Genomic DNA, 16,724 nt, shown 5'->3' with positions numbered 1-16,724 from the left:
AGGAAATTTGAGGGCATTACAGAAAGATACAGGGGATATGTGAATACATTTTGCCAATAATTAGAAAAATCTCATTTTCCCTGTCTCTAAAAATGAAGAGGCTGATAGGGAGTCTCTAAAATGCAGTTAGAGAAAACATTTCATAAATTCTGTGACTGCACAGTCATCATAAAGTATCTGTATTGTTGGGTATGTGTAAGATAAACTCCTGTGTGTTTACCTTAGTAATTTAAACACAGTTCTCCTTGTTTAGGTTTTGAGACAGATGCGAAAGTTGCCCTGGCAGGACCAAGAAGTAAAAGACTATGTCATTTGCTGCATGATAAACATCTGGAACGTGAAATACAACAGCATTCATTGTGTGGCCAACCTCCTAGCAGGGCTCGTGCTCTACCAGGAGGATGTTGGAATCCATGTCGTAGATGGAGTTTTAGAAGACATCCGATTGGGAATGGAGGTAACAGAGACTTTCTTTAAAGTTACCAAATTGGAGTTTGTGGAGAATTTGAACAACTTCTAAATCCGGTTACTGAAAAATAAGAATTCGGAAACCTTCCTTCCCCATGTGGTGTTATTTACCGTTCCGTATTTGGAGACGGTGGTTTCTTGATAAGCCCTGTTTTGTCAGATTTTTCTAGCCTCTCAGGCTGTCATTAGGCTGGCTGACAATCGTTTGCCAAGGATTTCTGTACACAGCTCCCTCTCTGTGGGCTCACTGCTCCGTAATTCATGGATGATGGAGAAAACGTGTTATGGAGGGCTGATGGGGAGGGTTACTTTTCAACTGTTTATAAACTATTCATTCGTTTAATGACGACTGAATGCTAAATTTAGTATTTAACATGTCCTTTTTACTAAAACATTTTAAAGATAGCCATTTTCTGGAGAGAAAAAGGACACCCCAAAGCGACCACCGTGTTAGGAAAGAAGGGAAGACCCCAGGCTTCTCGCTCTGTTCAGTGAGTGAGATTGTGGAGTGACAGAGGGCACTTTGCCTTTTCTCAAACACAGTACTGTTCTTTAATGGAAACCTGCTGTTTGTGTGTCTGTCTGTTTCTCTTCCGCCTTTAGGTTAACCAACCTAAATTTAATCAGAGACGTATCAGCAGTGCCAAATTCTTAGGAGAGCTGTATAATTACCGAATGGTGGAATCGGCTGTGATTTTTAGAACGCTTTATTCTTTTACTTCGTTTGGTGTTAACTCTGACGGGAGCCCAAGTTCCCTGGACCCTCCCGAGCACCTTTTCAGGATTAGACTAGTGTGCACTGTTTTGGATACCTGCGGCCAGTACTTCGACAGAGGTTCCAGTAAAAGAAAACTCGATTGCTTCCTTGTGTATTTTCAGGTATATAAATTGAAGTATGCAGTGGGGCATCATTGAATGCATTGCTTGTGTTACAGAAATACTAGAGAAGAAATGCTGAAGCATTTATATATCATGCATAAGATATATTCATAGTTAGATTAATTGTTCCTGCAAGAATGCTTTAGAGATTTTAAAAATATATGATGAATTCTATCATATAAAGATTGTGATAATGTTTTAACTGTTATGAAGGGTAATTATTGATCATTAATTTTGAGAATTATTTTGGTATAGTATAGATTATTTGGTATTTGGTACAGTATTATTATGAATTTAATTACTTGTAATATTTATCCATTTGATAACATTCTTCTCACTCATCTGTGTTCTGGTTTTACATCTAAAGTTGTTGTTTCTAAATGATTTTTTTTTTAAGTAAAAACCTCCATGATTTTGGGGAAAATGTTATTTTTAATGCTGAAAGAATTATTTGTTCATTCATTGCTAAATTCTTGGATTCTGTGTTTCCTATCTTAATTTAGGTTGCTCATGTAAACTTGTGATTTAGGGCAAGTGCAGTATAAATTAAATTCAGATACAAATATAGAGACATTTCTGCAACAGTTGGAGTTCCAAATGTTAGCTTGTGGGTTGGTTGTTTGAAATCGAATCACTATTTCCCATAAAATGCAATATTATATGTACTAATTAGGGGAACCATCTTACTGTTGAATTCTCCAGATGTTACTGAAATACAGTACCACTGGTAGCATGCAATTCTTTTTGATCATTCGTTTCTACATAATCTATTGTTAGTATTGTTTTCATTTATCCATTGTTGAAGAAAATAAATTTAAAACTGTAACCAGGTATCAAATATATATCCACGTACTAGCTGTTGCTAAGTAGGGGTAATTACTTGGCGAAGAGCTGTTTGTTAACTTTTTCTTACTACTGTACTTTTGCATTAGAGGACTGCTTGTTACTCCCTATTTTCTGAATTGATGAGCCAAAAATGGGGAGGGGTTTTCCAGATTTGATCCCTGTTGCATGTAAGGACAGCCTTAAGCTCGACTCTGCCTGTATTGAAAACTACAATTTTGCTGCCAAATGTCAGCTGTAACTATCAGCATCCAAAGCAGAATCCCTTTCAGGAAAGTATTCTTATTTGCACTTCCTATGACATTTTTGCAGATCCCTCAGGCAGAGTAAAGAGCCACTCAGAAATACGCAGAAGCAGAGGAGACAAAAGTATTTTCCACACTGACTAATAGGCAGGAATGTGTAACAGGGATGTACCAAGGGCATGGGAGTGAGAAGTGAGTGAGGTCTGGGAGATGTGGTCAGTGTGTTGTGCCTGTAACAGAGAGTGTCCAGTTAAGTATCAGAAAGCAGATAGAAAGATTCACCTGCAGTGGTGCTTCTAAACTTCAGTGTGCATGCACATTGCCTGGGTATATTGTAAAATGCAGACTATGGTCTAGGGTGGGGGCCTAAGATTCTGTATGTCTAACAAGCTCCCAGTTCCCTTACTTTGAGTAGCAAGGACCTAGAAGAAACTGGAGAGGACGATTAAACACCCAGAGCAACACTTGGTTATATGCAAGTAAATTCTTGGGTTGTGCTTTTTTAGTTAAGGTAAACTTGTGAAATAGATCGAAGGAACCAGGCCCGGAGAAGAGGAGGAGAGTATCTAAACAGTGCCATATACACAGTAGATGTTTAATAAATGCTTGTTGATTACTGATTTTTATGTATTCAGGAACCTGTCTTCAGATACTTTAATTGACCCTTTAAAAAAAATCAAAGCAGGTAGTATAGAGAAAGTAATTAAAATTTATCAAAACCATGGCCTTGAATTAGGTTTTTTTGTTGCTATTGTTAAATATTTAAACCCTATTTGGGAGTAGAGTTTCTGTTTTCAGAACCTAAAAATTTGTTTGGTATTTAATTTATTTATAGTTTTTCCTTGCCTTTGTAAAAAGATTATGACCATTATAATAAAAAGTATATTTAAAGTCACCAAATGGCTTAGAAACTGCATGGATGGAGGGGAGTAAGTGGCCTAGGATCATTGCTATTGACCACTAATAAAAGTGGTCGGTGTCTTGTACAACTCTAGCTTCCTTATCACGTATAAGTAGGTGATGTCCCAATACAGACTGTTATTTTAAAGTATTCTGTTACGAATTTCTTGTAGCTAAATTTATTTTTCATTTATTCTCAGCGTTATGTTTGGTGGAAGAAAAGTTTGGAGGTTTGGACGAAAGATCATCCATTTCCTGTTGACATAGATTACACGATCAGTGACAGCCTAGAACTGCTAAGACCGAAGATCAAACTGTGTAATTCTCTGGAAGAATCCATCAGGCAGGTACACGCCTTGGAGCGAGAGTTCTTAATAAAACTGGGTAAGCAGTGAACTACAGAGAGAAGAATCGAGATGGTGTTTGGCAGATTGTTGTTAGAACTTGCTTTATAATGTTTCTCGTCAGCATCTACTTCTGTATACTTTCTGTTTTTGATGCTGAGTGTCACGTAATAGTGTTAGGTGAGACCTGGGTAGCGCACTTCTTGGTTTCATTAAATAATCCCCAATTGGCCGAAAACAGTCACTAAGACCGAAGCAGACGATAGTGGGGGGGTTGTCTCGTTTCTAAGGACTAGAGAAAATGCAAGAAACGTGCTGCAGGGGGATTGGTCTGGCTCTTTCTCAGTATCCGTCTGAGGTCGTTCTGGAGGAAGAGTTAGCATTTGAACGGCTTCCTCAGGGGCCGAGGAGCGGACTGGCCTTGCCAGTGGAAGTAACTGGAACATGGTGGGGCCTTGTCAGTCTGGTTTGCTCTGCTGACAGTTCTTAGCACGTTGTATTGCAGTCATTTCAGAGTGACACATGTTTCAGCCTATGAGCTAGCATTTTATTACGAGATTATTAGGAGATTCGTACCTGGACCAGTTATACTAATTGTATAAATTTACTGTGTTGCATATCTGAAAAACTACTTTTCATGACAAAGGCATTGGTGATTCTTTTCCTCTAAAACTACTATTTCATATTATATCCAGCATATTAACAGGGTTTCTTTCTCCAAAAGTAAATCCTCTCCTGGAGAATATGATTGCTGTTGTCCATTTGAGTGTTATTTTCAAAGGCACTTCCGATTGTGCAACCCATAGAGACATAAGCAATTCTTTTTGTTCTTTGCACTTTGTCCCGTTACATTCTTTTCCTGTTCAGATTTCTAATTGTATAAAATGGTTATTTCAAGCAGTGTTTATTTATCTACTTACTCATTTCATTTACTGCAAATACTTTAAAATAGTTGAGTCTTAGTCTTGTTTCCCCAAAACCTTTGTGAACGGCAGTCTCTGTATAATGGGCATGAGGAAATAGTAGTTTGACACCCAGTTTGGCAGCAGCAGAGAGAGCAGTACACTTCATCCTTTATAGAGCGGAGAGTTAAAGGACTTAAAGCTCCTTTTGAGGAGTCTGTCCTTGTTTAGAACCTGGAAAGAAAAAAAACAGGTCACCATTTGCGAATGCAGCTCTAAAGATGGGGGCAGCTAGAATCAATATGCTCCCAAGTCGTCCCATTTTCCTTCTGTCTTAGAGTCTAAATATCAGAGAGAAGATATGTATGAATAAATTATATTAAATCTCTTTTCTGTTGATAAACCGTAAGATAATATAGCATCTTTGGTAGTTTTTGTTTTCAAGCACTTGCAAATTGATGATCTTTTTAATTTTACAGCAACCCAATGCTAACATAATGGGAAAGCTCTAAAAAAACATTTTCTTATTTTTTAAACCTTTTTAGTATTATTATAAGTAATAAGGTGTTCATGGTAGAAATTTTGAAAAATGCCAAGAAAACAAAAATCTCTGATATTTCATATACAAGGATAATCATGTGTTAACATTTTGATAAATGTTCTTCTATTAAAAAGTTTTTCCCAGATGTTTGCAGTTTTATAACTGGATTTTTTTTCTATTTAATAAAATTTTTTCCTGACATGATACATTTTTCTAAATCTTTTTTAAAAAACTGCTATATTCCTTTGTATGAATGTGTTCTGTTGTTTGACACTTAGGTTACTTCCAATTTTGCATCACTAAAAATAACGTTATGATGTTATTTTTGTGTGTATCTTGGTTTTCTCAGGATAGATAGAATTACTGGCTCTAAGACATTCTCTTTAAATTTAGGAACAAAGCCAAAATGATAATAGGCAATGTAATTTAATTCCAGTTTGGAGGCTCTAGATTATATTATAAGGAACAAAAATGGGGGAATAGAAGTGGAAAAAGAAGTCATGTGAATAAATTACATTTTAAAGCAGAAGAGTGTATTTCATAAATTAGAAATAAAATCAGTAGAATAAAAGGCTCAGAATTTGCCCCAATTAAATACAAAGCAATGTAGTATATGATGAAATAGGAATCTTAATAACAGGATGAGGGCAGCAGTTTAGCATTTCGAGGGAAGTTGATATACAGCCACATCTTACATCATCAAACTCCAGATGGAGTAAAGAGTTCAGTATTTATTGTCTGCAAGTTAAAAGTATATCTAATCATCAAATATTTGAAGAGGTGTTAATTTTCCTAAATTTTAAAACAGTAGAAGAAAGCACACATACATAGGCCGATTTGGGTGTTTAAAACTTTTGTACAGTGGGAAAAAATAGCTAGAATTGAAGTGAAAATACTTTCTGTGCCAGGATATTTTCACTTGCATAAAGAGCACAGACCAATTGGTCATAAATAGAACACCCAATAGATAAGTGAACATGATGTAATCAAATGAGGGAGGACAGGAAGAGCTGGTATTTTTATTGAGCATTGGCTGTTTGCCAAAATTAAAGTGGAAGGTAATGTTGCTCATATTTGACAGGTGAATTATGTAAAGCCCAAATTAAAACACCGGGTTAACCGATCGAACTAGAATTCAAAGACTGCTCTTTCTCACTATGAAGTATGTGGGGGAAATAGTCAACATTTCTAGTGAGCAGAGAAATGTAAATAAAAGCTAACTGAAAGGAAGTATGACAATTGTTACTGTGTCTGTTGTGAGTAGGAAAACCGAGGCACCAAGCAGCTCAAAATCAAGAGAACGGTAATTGATTTTGGTCTCCAAGGACACTTCATTCTGAAACACATTTTAAATATTTTATTGTCTGGATTTTGCATGTTGTTAACCCTCTATCCTTTATGTGTACATTTTTATCTGCATTGTTTATTTCAGATTGACAGTGTCCCAGAGGTCAGCAAGTGAATGGTTTATTATACAGTTTAGCAAATGCAAAATATATAAACTGTTTTTGAAACTAACTTGCAGTGCAAATGAAAATGTGTTAGAAATAGTATGCATTTTCCTTACAAATTAGAAGTATGGCTATCAAAATAGAGCTACTTATCCATCGGAGTTCTTCCCATGATACATATTTTTAAGTGGCTATCAAAAAGGGTATAGTGATATATTAGGCCATGTGAGTTTATCAGCACTGTGGTATTTTTATTGAGAATGCTTAGATATGTACAATCCTGAGTTTAAATTTTTTACCTTTGATAATGTGAATAACAGCTCAATATTTTGCTTCTGAAAACCTGCATTAAAAAATATAGTAAGTTAATGGAGTCTCAATCTGAGATAGCAGCTTTTCTCAGTATTATTTTCCTTTTAAAATAGATCTCTCTGAGCTTCATTCATCTTTTCTCATTTTTTTTAAATCTCCAAACTTAAACGTACCTATTTTAATCACTCTGCGTCTGTATTTTTGTTGGTTCTTAATTGCTTAGACTTAAGACACTAGAGTCATTTTTTGCTTTTGTTGGTTGTGTTAGTTATTCAGACTTTCTGGGCTTCAGTATACCTCATAAAAATCAAAGGGGTAAGTCACATCATCACTAAAATTTCTGTCTGCTCTAATTGTCTAAGATTCTATAAATAAACAAGTATTTACTAAACACCTACTGTGTATTTATCAATATATGGCCTCTAGTAAGTTCTGAATATTTAAAAAGAAGTTTTGTGTCCTCAAGGGTCTTATAACCTGATGTAACATGTATTGAAATCATCAGAAAAAGGATTACATGGTGTATCCTTAAATGTTAAGTGCTGTAATCAGTTCCCCAAGCGCTTAGGAGCAAGTAGGAGAGAAAGTAAGACTCAGTGAGTTTATGCAGGAAGTAAAACTGAAGTTGAAGATTGTATAGGATTTGAAAGTGCATAGTGAAGGATATTCTGTGTTGAGAAGTGTATTTAGCAAGATTCCAAGATTAGTGTGCTTTATGACAGGGAAGAGTCTGACCAGCTACAGGACAAGGCTTAGGCTTAGGGAGTGTGGGGGAAAGTCGGATCAGATGAGGCCATGTTATGTGCATCTTGAAAGTGGGAGAGTAGCTTGGAATTCGTGGTGACAAAGAATTGACTCGGCAGTGAAATGTGGATGAACGAGGGGAGGTGGAGGCAGGTGCTAGCTGGGGAGTTCCGTTGGGAGGAAAACGCTGTTACTGAAGGAAGGAAGAAGATCTGTGGTGACACAGCTGCTAGTCTGCCTCCTTCCCTCGGTCTTAATTTGCAGACATTCAAATTGACAGCCAAATGTGATTTCTCCATTAAAGTGACATAACGGTGTCTTTGAGTTTTTAGAGATTGTTGAAATATCATTTGATAAAAGGTGTGACCAGGGCTTCGTTTTATTTATGTGGCTGAGGCTGCACCTTAAGTGCTGCTACTGTTTGCCTTCGTACATCTGAGACTGAGGTAAACAGTTTGAAGCTCTGAGAAAAGAAAAACTTTTTTTTTTTAGTGGTTAAGAAATGTATCAGTGCTCCTTTGTTGAAATGGTCTCCCTATGTAGTTTTTAAAATATTTCTCAAAATAGTTTTGAATTCTGTTATTTTATTATTCTGAGAACATGGCTGTTGAGTTTTCTTACTTAATATGTACTTTAAATGACTTGGTATAATAGTCACTGTGGAAAACTTGTCGCTGTCTTTTTTTTTAATGTATTTTTCCATTTTCTCCTCAAGGCCTAGTAAATGACAAAGACTCAAAAGACTCTATGACAGAAGGAGAAAATCTTGAAGAGGATGAAGAAGAAGAAGAAGGAGGAGCTGAAACAGAAGAACAATCTGGAAATGAAAGTGAAGTCAATGAACCAGAAGAAGAGGTGATGACTTTTATTTATAGCAGATCGGTACTTTTGTACAAGTGATTCTGTGAGCCAAGGTTTTCTTTAATGTATAAAATAAGATCTCTCCCTTAGTTTTATTAGAATAAATGTAACGACTAGTATAGATCTATTATAAAACCCTGATTAAATAATTAAGAGGGTTTTTTAATAAGAAAATGCTGATCATAGGATTTTAAAAAAATTACTGTTATTATTACTGTTTTCCCCTTGGGTGGAAGGTAATTAGATTTTTTTTTTTCTTTCTTTCTTTTAACAGAGGTACTGGGGATCGAACCCAGGACCTCATGCATGCTAAGCATACCCTCTACCACTGAGCTATACCCTCCTGACCCCCAAATTACTACTATTAAAACCTTTTTTCAGAGCAGCTTTAGGTTCACTGCAAAATTGAGGGGAAGTTGCAGAGATTCCTCGTATACCGCCTGTTCCTCCTCAGTCACACAGCCTGTCCCCCATTATCAGCATCTCCCACCAGAGTGATGCATTTGTTACAGTTGATGAACCTACACTGTCATCACCCAGAATCCCTCGTTTATATTACAGTTTACTCTTGGTGGTGTACCGTGTATGGGTTTACCTGAATGTGTATGATGACGTCTGTTCATCAGTATAGTTAGGATTTTTATTTAATAAGCAATCTGAAGGAAAAATTGATCTGCTGTGTATCTTAATACCACTTTTGAATTTGGATTTTTAAATTTACATGTTTTATGATAAAATTACTAATTAGATATTAATCACTTTATTTTTCCCAGATCTAATGGCATATGAAATCTGAAAATCATGTACCGTAATCATTGATGAGCCCTTTTGTTTTTACAACTCTGCTAGGCCAAACCATGTGAAATGACTCTTTTATCATTTTGGACCTACCAGAAAGTCATTTTCATATGGTTCAACCTAATAGTTTTAATTCTTTCCCTTTTTCTTCTACACCTACTTAAAAGTTCCATCTAAAATAATAGTACCTAGAATTTGCTTCATAATCTGGACGTAGGCTGGGGAGTGAGTGAGGGATATAGAAGAAACTGTAAACTGGCCCTGAGCTAATAACTGTTCAGTTGTGTAATAGGGAAGTAAGGATTCGTTATGCTGTTCTATCGACATTTATATATATATTTAAATTAGACAATTAAGAAAGTAAAAAGCAGGATGAATAAGAACAGCAATAAAATACTAACGAATATGAAATTTAAACCGTGGAATTAGCACTTTTTCACTTGTTTTAGTTTAAGTGTAAGCTTATAATTATGATTTTATGTGTATGGTTTTTTTTTTTGTGTTCCTTGAGTGCTTAAAGCATTTAGGAAAGTGTGATTTTAATTAAATATTGAAAAAGTTTAGATTGGTAGTCAATATTTAAATGTTTTGGTGAAATTGAATGTAACTTTTTAAGTTTTGATTTATTTGAGTAAATAGAATGTAAATAGAGAATGTGGGTTGTTTAATGTATGAAGGAATGTTAATTACTGAACGCATTCATAAGATAGATTCATAAACTGGATTTTTAAAAAGCTTCATTTAGAATGAAAGGAAAATGACCCGTAATTTAAAATTTCTACAGTTAAAAGTAAAAATCCTTAAATCTTTGTTTCTTTCAGCCCTGAAGTTCTGTAGCTGTTAATGAACATTTCATGTGATTTGACTACATAGCAAATAGCATTATTGTTAATTAAAAACGAAGGATTATGGGGGAGAGGGTATAGCTCAAGTGGCAGAGTACATGCGAGATCCTGGGTTCAATCCCCAATAGTACCTCCATTAAAAAAACAAATTAAATATAAGTAAATAAACCTAATTACCTTCCTCCCCACCCCTGCAAAAAACTAAAAAAAACCCCACAAACAAATGATTGTGTAACAGGCAACATAAACAATAATGTATGACTTCTGTAACAGGCTAGCATTTGTAGACAGTAGAAATATATGCACTTTTATGTTATTATTTTGCTACCATTTTTTCCCAGTTTTATTGATACGACTGATACAACATTGTATTAAAGGTGTACATATGATTTGATACATACTTTATATATATATGGATATAGAAATGACTAACATAAGTTTCGTTAACATCCATCACCTCACATAGTTGCAAGCGCTTTTTTCTTGTGATGAGAACTTTTACTATCTACTGTTTTAGCAAATTTCAAAAATATAATACAGTATTGTCAGCACTGTCTCTTTCCAACCGGAGAATCCCCCTAAAGTAGACAAATAAATTGGTAAGAATTTAGAACTGGAATATGTTTTTACAAATTGACTTCTGTGTAATAGAAGGACATTATTATATTGCTTTTTAAAAAAAGAGGTTGTCATAGAAACATTCAATTATACAATTTAAATTGGCTTATTAAGTATTTTATTAACAACAAAAGGAAATGAGAGTATTTCCATTTTGCATTTTTAGACTAATTTTATGGCTGTCTTTGGAATTCACTATTGCATTAATTAGATAAACAGAATCTAATAAATGTCCTCAGTAAATTTGACATTAAAGAATGACTCAGTTTCCTATAAATTTCTCATTTGAGTAATTGCTATGTATTGTTTTTTCCTTTAAATGCATTTTTTCCCTTCTCAAAAGTGAACTTTATAATTTTAAGATTGTATCATTTAAAACTATTTCTTACTTTTCTAATTGCAAAGTGAGTATTATACACAATACATGTGTGTTTGCTAAGTGGAAAAACAAAACGTTCAGTAGGAAGACTCATGAGCCTTGTCTGGGCGGAGAAGTGAAAGAGCCTTGTCTGGGCGGTTTAATTTAAAGGAATGAAGTTGGACTAGTTGACTCTCCCACTGGAGACCACCGTTTCCCATGACTGCTCTCCAAATACAGAGAGGAGAAAATTCTTAGAGAGAAGATGGGTTGATGATAATGTAGTAAGAGCAGTGTAGGAAGTTCTATACTTACCTCAGCTGAGAAAGAGCAGGGCTAAAGTCCAACTCTTCAGAAACATTGTACTCTTTTATCTTGGTCCTCAACTCTTTGAAGCTCCACTTTTGAAGTTACTCTTAGCACCTGACAACTAGAATATTTTCTCCTCAGTATCAGCTGTGTAAGTTAAAGGTAGCTTTAGAGACGAAGTAAGTGTTCTTCTGCCAAAATTCTAAATTTCCACAGGATTTATACAACTTAACAGAAAATGCAAGATGTATTATTGTCAAAGCAAAATAGTTATTTATTGAGCATGATCACTGTATTCATACTTCATTTCACATGTATTCATTTCTCTTAGCACCCTATGAGTTAGGTGAGAAATAAGGCACAGGTAGGTTAATAATTAGCCCCAGGTCCCAGCAAGCCAACATTTGAACTTGGACAGTTAGATTTGTGCTGTGCTCCCTTCCTGCTTTCCTTAGCTCAGACTGTGTGGTCCATTGACTTCCTTACCCTGCAGGTTATAATGACTGTGTGCTGTGAGGTTAGGACAATGAGATTCTTGTTCAGCATTTTAATTTCAAAAGTTAATGCATTTTATTTTGCCTAAGCAATATAAAAAATAAAGGGTGAGGGAGAAAGTTTAATGCATTTTAGCTTAGTTTTTGAAAAGGAAGAATCTTTTAAGTGTTAAGAGAGGATTAATTTTTTCTGGGGCCAATTTAAGAGCATTTCTATTGCAAATTTAGTTTTGAATTAGTGCCTTCTTAGCACAGCAGGCAGTGCGTCAGTCTCATAATTTTGAATTATAGAGTTATGTCAAGAAAAGTTTATGCATTTGAAAAAAAGAAGTTAATGCATTTCTGTACTTTCCCCAAGTATTTCCACTTTAGAAATTCTAAAAGTTTTCACTGTCCATATAGTAAGTAGTAATACACTGTTTGGATTTTTGAAATTAATTGCTGTGTATAGTAAAACTATTTTAACAAATTTTTAATCATTTGTTTTCTGTTAGGAATTATTTCTCGTTCACTTTGCTTGGCATAATGAGAAGCATCTGGGTATAGTGTAGTCTTTTTTTTTTTTTTTTTTAACTTATGAAACAAAGTGGGAGTGAGTCGTGTTGGAAGGATACTCAGATGAAATGCTGCTATGTGGTTGTGGTATTTTTGTTTTTGTTTTTGTTTTTGTTTTTGTTTTTAATCTCTTAGAAAATTGATTGGGGTTCTTCCTAATCTTCGGTTGGAGATTTTTCTTGTTTCCTGAGAAGCAGCTTCATAGCTTGTATTGCTATAAACTTCCCTCTTAGAACCGCTTTTGCTGTGTCCCAGAGGTTTTGAATGGTTGTGTTTTCATTTTCATTTGTCCCAAAGTATTTTTTGATTTCCTTTCCCCAGTCTCTGGTTTGAAAAGGAATTTTGGCTAATAGAAGATGTTGGGGGATGGCCATCTTCTGAGGGGATGGGGAGAAGTCGTACTTGAAAGCAGCCAGTGAGGGAGATCAGACTGTCTAGCTCTTCCTGACAAAGCATGTGTCGTTGGGCAAGTCACTCAACTTCTCTGAGCCTTAAGTTTTTTCACATATGAAAATGAGGTCAGTAAAGCTTACCCTTCCTTCTTCAGAATTGGGTAGAGCCAACAGAATTATGTGAGAGCACCTTCCAAACTGAGGGGCTTTGTATAGCATAGTGCTTTATAAGATGTTGTGTCATTGCCTTCAGATGGTAATGGTGTTAAATTTGAACTATTTATCACTTTTCATTGCAGGGTTAGGTGGGTATTGAAGAACTGCTATGAGAAAACCAGTCTTGAGTTAGTTGGGGAGGGGAAAATACAAAATGTTCAGGAAAGTCATTCCTTGTGAAATTTAAGGAAGAGTTTCTACAAAGGATCTTCCTATTATTAGGTCAGTGGAAGATAGCGAAATGGGTTTTCAGCTGCTGGTGTGTAGTAAGTGGTCCCGGCTGACTTCGCCCTACTGGTCTAGGCAGACTGCATGGAAGACTGAAACTTGAGAATAATGGACAATTTATACAGAAGTTTTAACATCTTTTTAGTAACATCTTTCAAAATGTTTTAATGTTTTGAATGTTGAACAATTTCAGGAGGGTTCTGATAATGACGACGATGAAGGAGAGGAAGAAGAGGAAGAGAACACAGATTACCTCACGGATTCAAACAAGGAGAATGAAACTGATGAAGAAAATACTGTACGTATGGCTGAAAATTCAGTTTTTGAAACTGCTTCGTTTTCATAGTATTTCGATTTTAGTCACAGAAGCTTTGGTTTTTGTGATTATTGAAATAATATTTCTTTGGAGATTCATTTTCAATATGTTTTTCTAAGTGCTTTTCTTTATTAACAAGTTCTTTGAATATTTAATAATGTTCTATATTTTGTTCATTCATTGCTTGAGTTATGTTGAACAAGTTATCAATACAGAAGGCTCTGCCATACAGAACACTATTAAAGTTAGAATTTCTGGTCTGAATTTGTTTCTGTTTTGTTTTAATAAGGAGGTAATGATTAAAGGAGGTGGACTTAAACATGTACCTTGCGTAGAAGATGAGGACTTCATTCAAGCTCTGGATAAAATGATGCTAGAAAATCTTCAGGTATTAAATGTTGCTCTGTTCCAAAGTACTCAGTACAAAATATTGCCACACATTTGATTCTGGTTAGAGGGTCTCTACTATCTAAGTATTTGCCTCTGTGGCAGCTTTTTCCTGATTCAGACACTTTGCAGTTGCCAGTGCTTCTTGCGTCCCACACCTTGATGTGCATGTTTCTTTAAACTAGAGTGAGGGAAAAATGTAGTAAGTTTAAGACTTGAAACAGAGTAATTTCAATGTATCAGCCTCCACCTTTTCTTTCTCAGGTCATATCCTGTTTCTAAGACCCCTTACTTGCAGTTTGTTTACAAGTCAAACTACAGAAGATAAATATTTGGGGAAATTTAATTTGGTAAATTTTTAAGCTTGGTTTATAATTTGAATAACTTGTACATAAATTCTCGAGGATGATTGGTTATGTGATGTTTAAAAAATGTTGCTTAATGGTTCCTGATACTAAGATACTAGATTTTATAAAAAGCCCCATCTTCCCAGTGATTCAGTAATCACATTTTATTATAGTTAAAACTAAAATTCCGTGGGCTGCGTACTTCTGCCCCGTACATAGCTGCTGTTACGCCCTGTGGTGACTGGAGAAGAGTGCCTTTGCTGGAACGGTGGGCAAAAGCCCCACGGAGGGGCTCAGTGGTGAACTGCGGACAGGGGGGAAGTGAAAACGCCAGACACAGGTTGAGCTGACTCTTGAGAAGTTTTGCTAGAAAGGGAAGAGAAATGAGGTGCAGCTAGAGAAGTCATAGTGAAGACTGGAGGGTTGTTTTTAAGGTAGAACCTAGGTATTATGGTGTATATGCCAGTGGAGTAATTCTTCGGAGAAGAAATACTGGATTTTACTGTCATTGATGCTACCAAGGCCAAAAGCTGTGATAATGTACAGATTAGCATTACAGATGTATTAGGCCAATTTGCATCTTCCTCCATACGTGAAAATTTCTTCATACATCTAGAAAGCTCTTAATTTATGAAATAAATCTTATCATTCAGGAGCACAAGTCATCAAATAAAACATGATCATTGTAATCCCTTTGAAGAGGTAATAAACCGTTTACTTCTTAAAGAACTGTTTCCTGTCAGAGGAGAGTCCAAAATAGACCTAGAACATGGCAGTTTCATCATGATGAAGTTAACACTTCAAATCAGTTGAGGGAAACTGCATTATTCAACAAATGCCCAATGAAAATAAAACTGGATTTCTGTTTTATTTCCACACCAGAATAAATTGCAAATCTATCAGAGAATCTTAGGAACTGTGAAGACCGTTGAGCCCGGCATTAAGCCTTTACCATTTCTCTTCACACAGTGCCGTCTCATGCCGTTGGTATTCCCATGTTGCAGTTAAAGAAGCAGGCCTGCAAAGACAAAAAACTTGCCCAAGGTGGAAGGCTAGCGAGGGGTGCAGTCTCTTATCAACCATTTGTTACATTGCTATCCAGCACAGAACGCCATAAAAACCTTATAGAAATAACAAGCCAGGAAAAAAGTACCTGCAGCCTACACAGCACAGAGTTAAATACCTGTACTGTACCACAGAGATCTTACACACTAAGGAGAAAGATGAATGACTCAGTTTGTTGCTGTTGGACAGAGCGATCACAGCCTGCTAACATGCACTGAGAAGCAAACAGCTGGGCCTTTATCAAATCGTCAGATCTTCAGGTTTAAAAATGGCAGTACCCTTTGTGGTTAAGTGTGGGTAAACATACAGGTTTTGTAAAAGTAAACCAGTGCAGCCTTTTTTAGGGAGGAATTTAGGAAGCCTGTCAGATGGGCTGCCATTTGATTAAAAACGCACCCTTAATAATACTCCGTCAAGTGCATGGAGTTAAATATATCACAGAGCTGTTACCTTGTAGTAGAAAAAAGCTGTCTGTGGATAGAGGAGCAATTCAATAAATAAGGACACACCGTTGTAATTAGCTCTGTATATTGTGAACTAGATTCCCAGGATACACAAAAAGAAGAAAAGCTTGTATGTTTAGTATAGAACAGTGTGCATCGTGGCTGCTCGTATTTGTATGTGTATATTGAATATGTTTATATGTGAATATATGCAAGACAGTCTGAAAGGAGGTGACCCACTGTTAATAGTTGTTGCATCTTGGAGTCGGCAGAGGGAGGCAGCTGGAGGGATTGATACGGACACACTTAATAGTATATTTTTGTATTAAAATCATTTTTGAAAATAATGTTAATTTGTAATCAGAAAGATAATTTACAAATCAAGATTTGTTTAACATGATTCTTTCAAATTTTAAGCAAAATGTCTTAGTAAATCATATGAACCTGAGAACTTCAAGTAAATTCTAGCAAGTTGGAACTGAGAAATCAAAAACAAAAAACCTTACACTTTTATTACCATTTTGCTTGATTTGCAAGACTTGCAAATATGGAACCTATATCAAAAGACTGTTTAAATAGTAGTAAAGCAGTTTTAACACCTGCATGGCCTTTCAGCATTACCTGCTTGGCTTTGGAGAGTCATGTTCAGCTCTTGTCTCATTTGTACTTCATTCATCAGACTAGAGCATTATTTGAGGTTCCCTGACTGCGTCCTTGCTTTTGCACGTGTTTTTCCCCCGCCTAAATCCCCTCCATATCCCCAGACTGCTCTTTCACCGTCTGCTTGGAAGAAGTCAGCTGAAGTCTTAATGTTCTCAAGTGTCCCATCTTCATTCAGCCTTTTGTGAAATCTCAGCACCCAC

General features: G+C 35.8%; 1 protein-coding gene across 2 annotated transcripts in view; it reads left to right on the top strand.

The window, feature by feature from the left end:
* The window catches only part of UPF2 (UPF2 regulator of nonsense mediated mRNA decay), an 86,355-nt gene that overhangs the window by 55,017 nt on the left and 14,614 nt on the right, over window positions 1-16,724 (top strand). For both annotated transcript variants that reach the window (XM_072955369.1, XM_072955370.1), the window contains exons 13-18: window positions 254-457; window positions 1,072-1,347; window positions 3,536-3,719; window positions 8,345-8,484; window positions 13,497-13,601; window positions 13,909-14,007. In XM_072955369.1, the coding sequence (XP_072811470.1) occupies window positions 254-457; window positions 1,072-1,347; window positions 3,536-3,719; window positions 8,345-8,484; window positions 13,497-13,601; window positions 13,909-14,007 (1,008 nt within the window). The remainder of the gene's footprint in view (window positions 1-253; window positions 458-1,071; window positions 1,348-3,535; window positions 3,720-8,344; window positions 8,485-13,496; window positions 13,602-13,908; window positions 14,008-16,724) is intronic.

The sequence above is a fragment of the Vicugna pacos genome, chromosome 35 (assembly GCF_048564905.1).
Source record: "Vicugna pacos chromosome 35, VicPac4, whole genome shotgun sequence".
Taxonomy (NCBI): domain Eukaryota; kingdom Metazoa; phylum Chordata; class Mammalia; order Artiodactyla; family Camelidae; genus Vicugna; species Vicugna pacos.
Note: the sequence above shows the minus strand (reverse complement) of the source record. Positions and strands in the feature narration are given on the sequence as shown.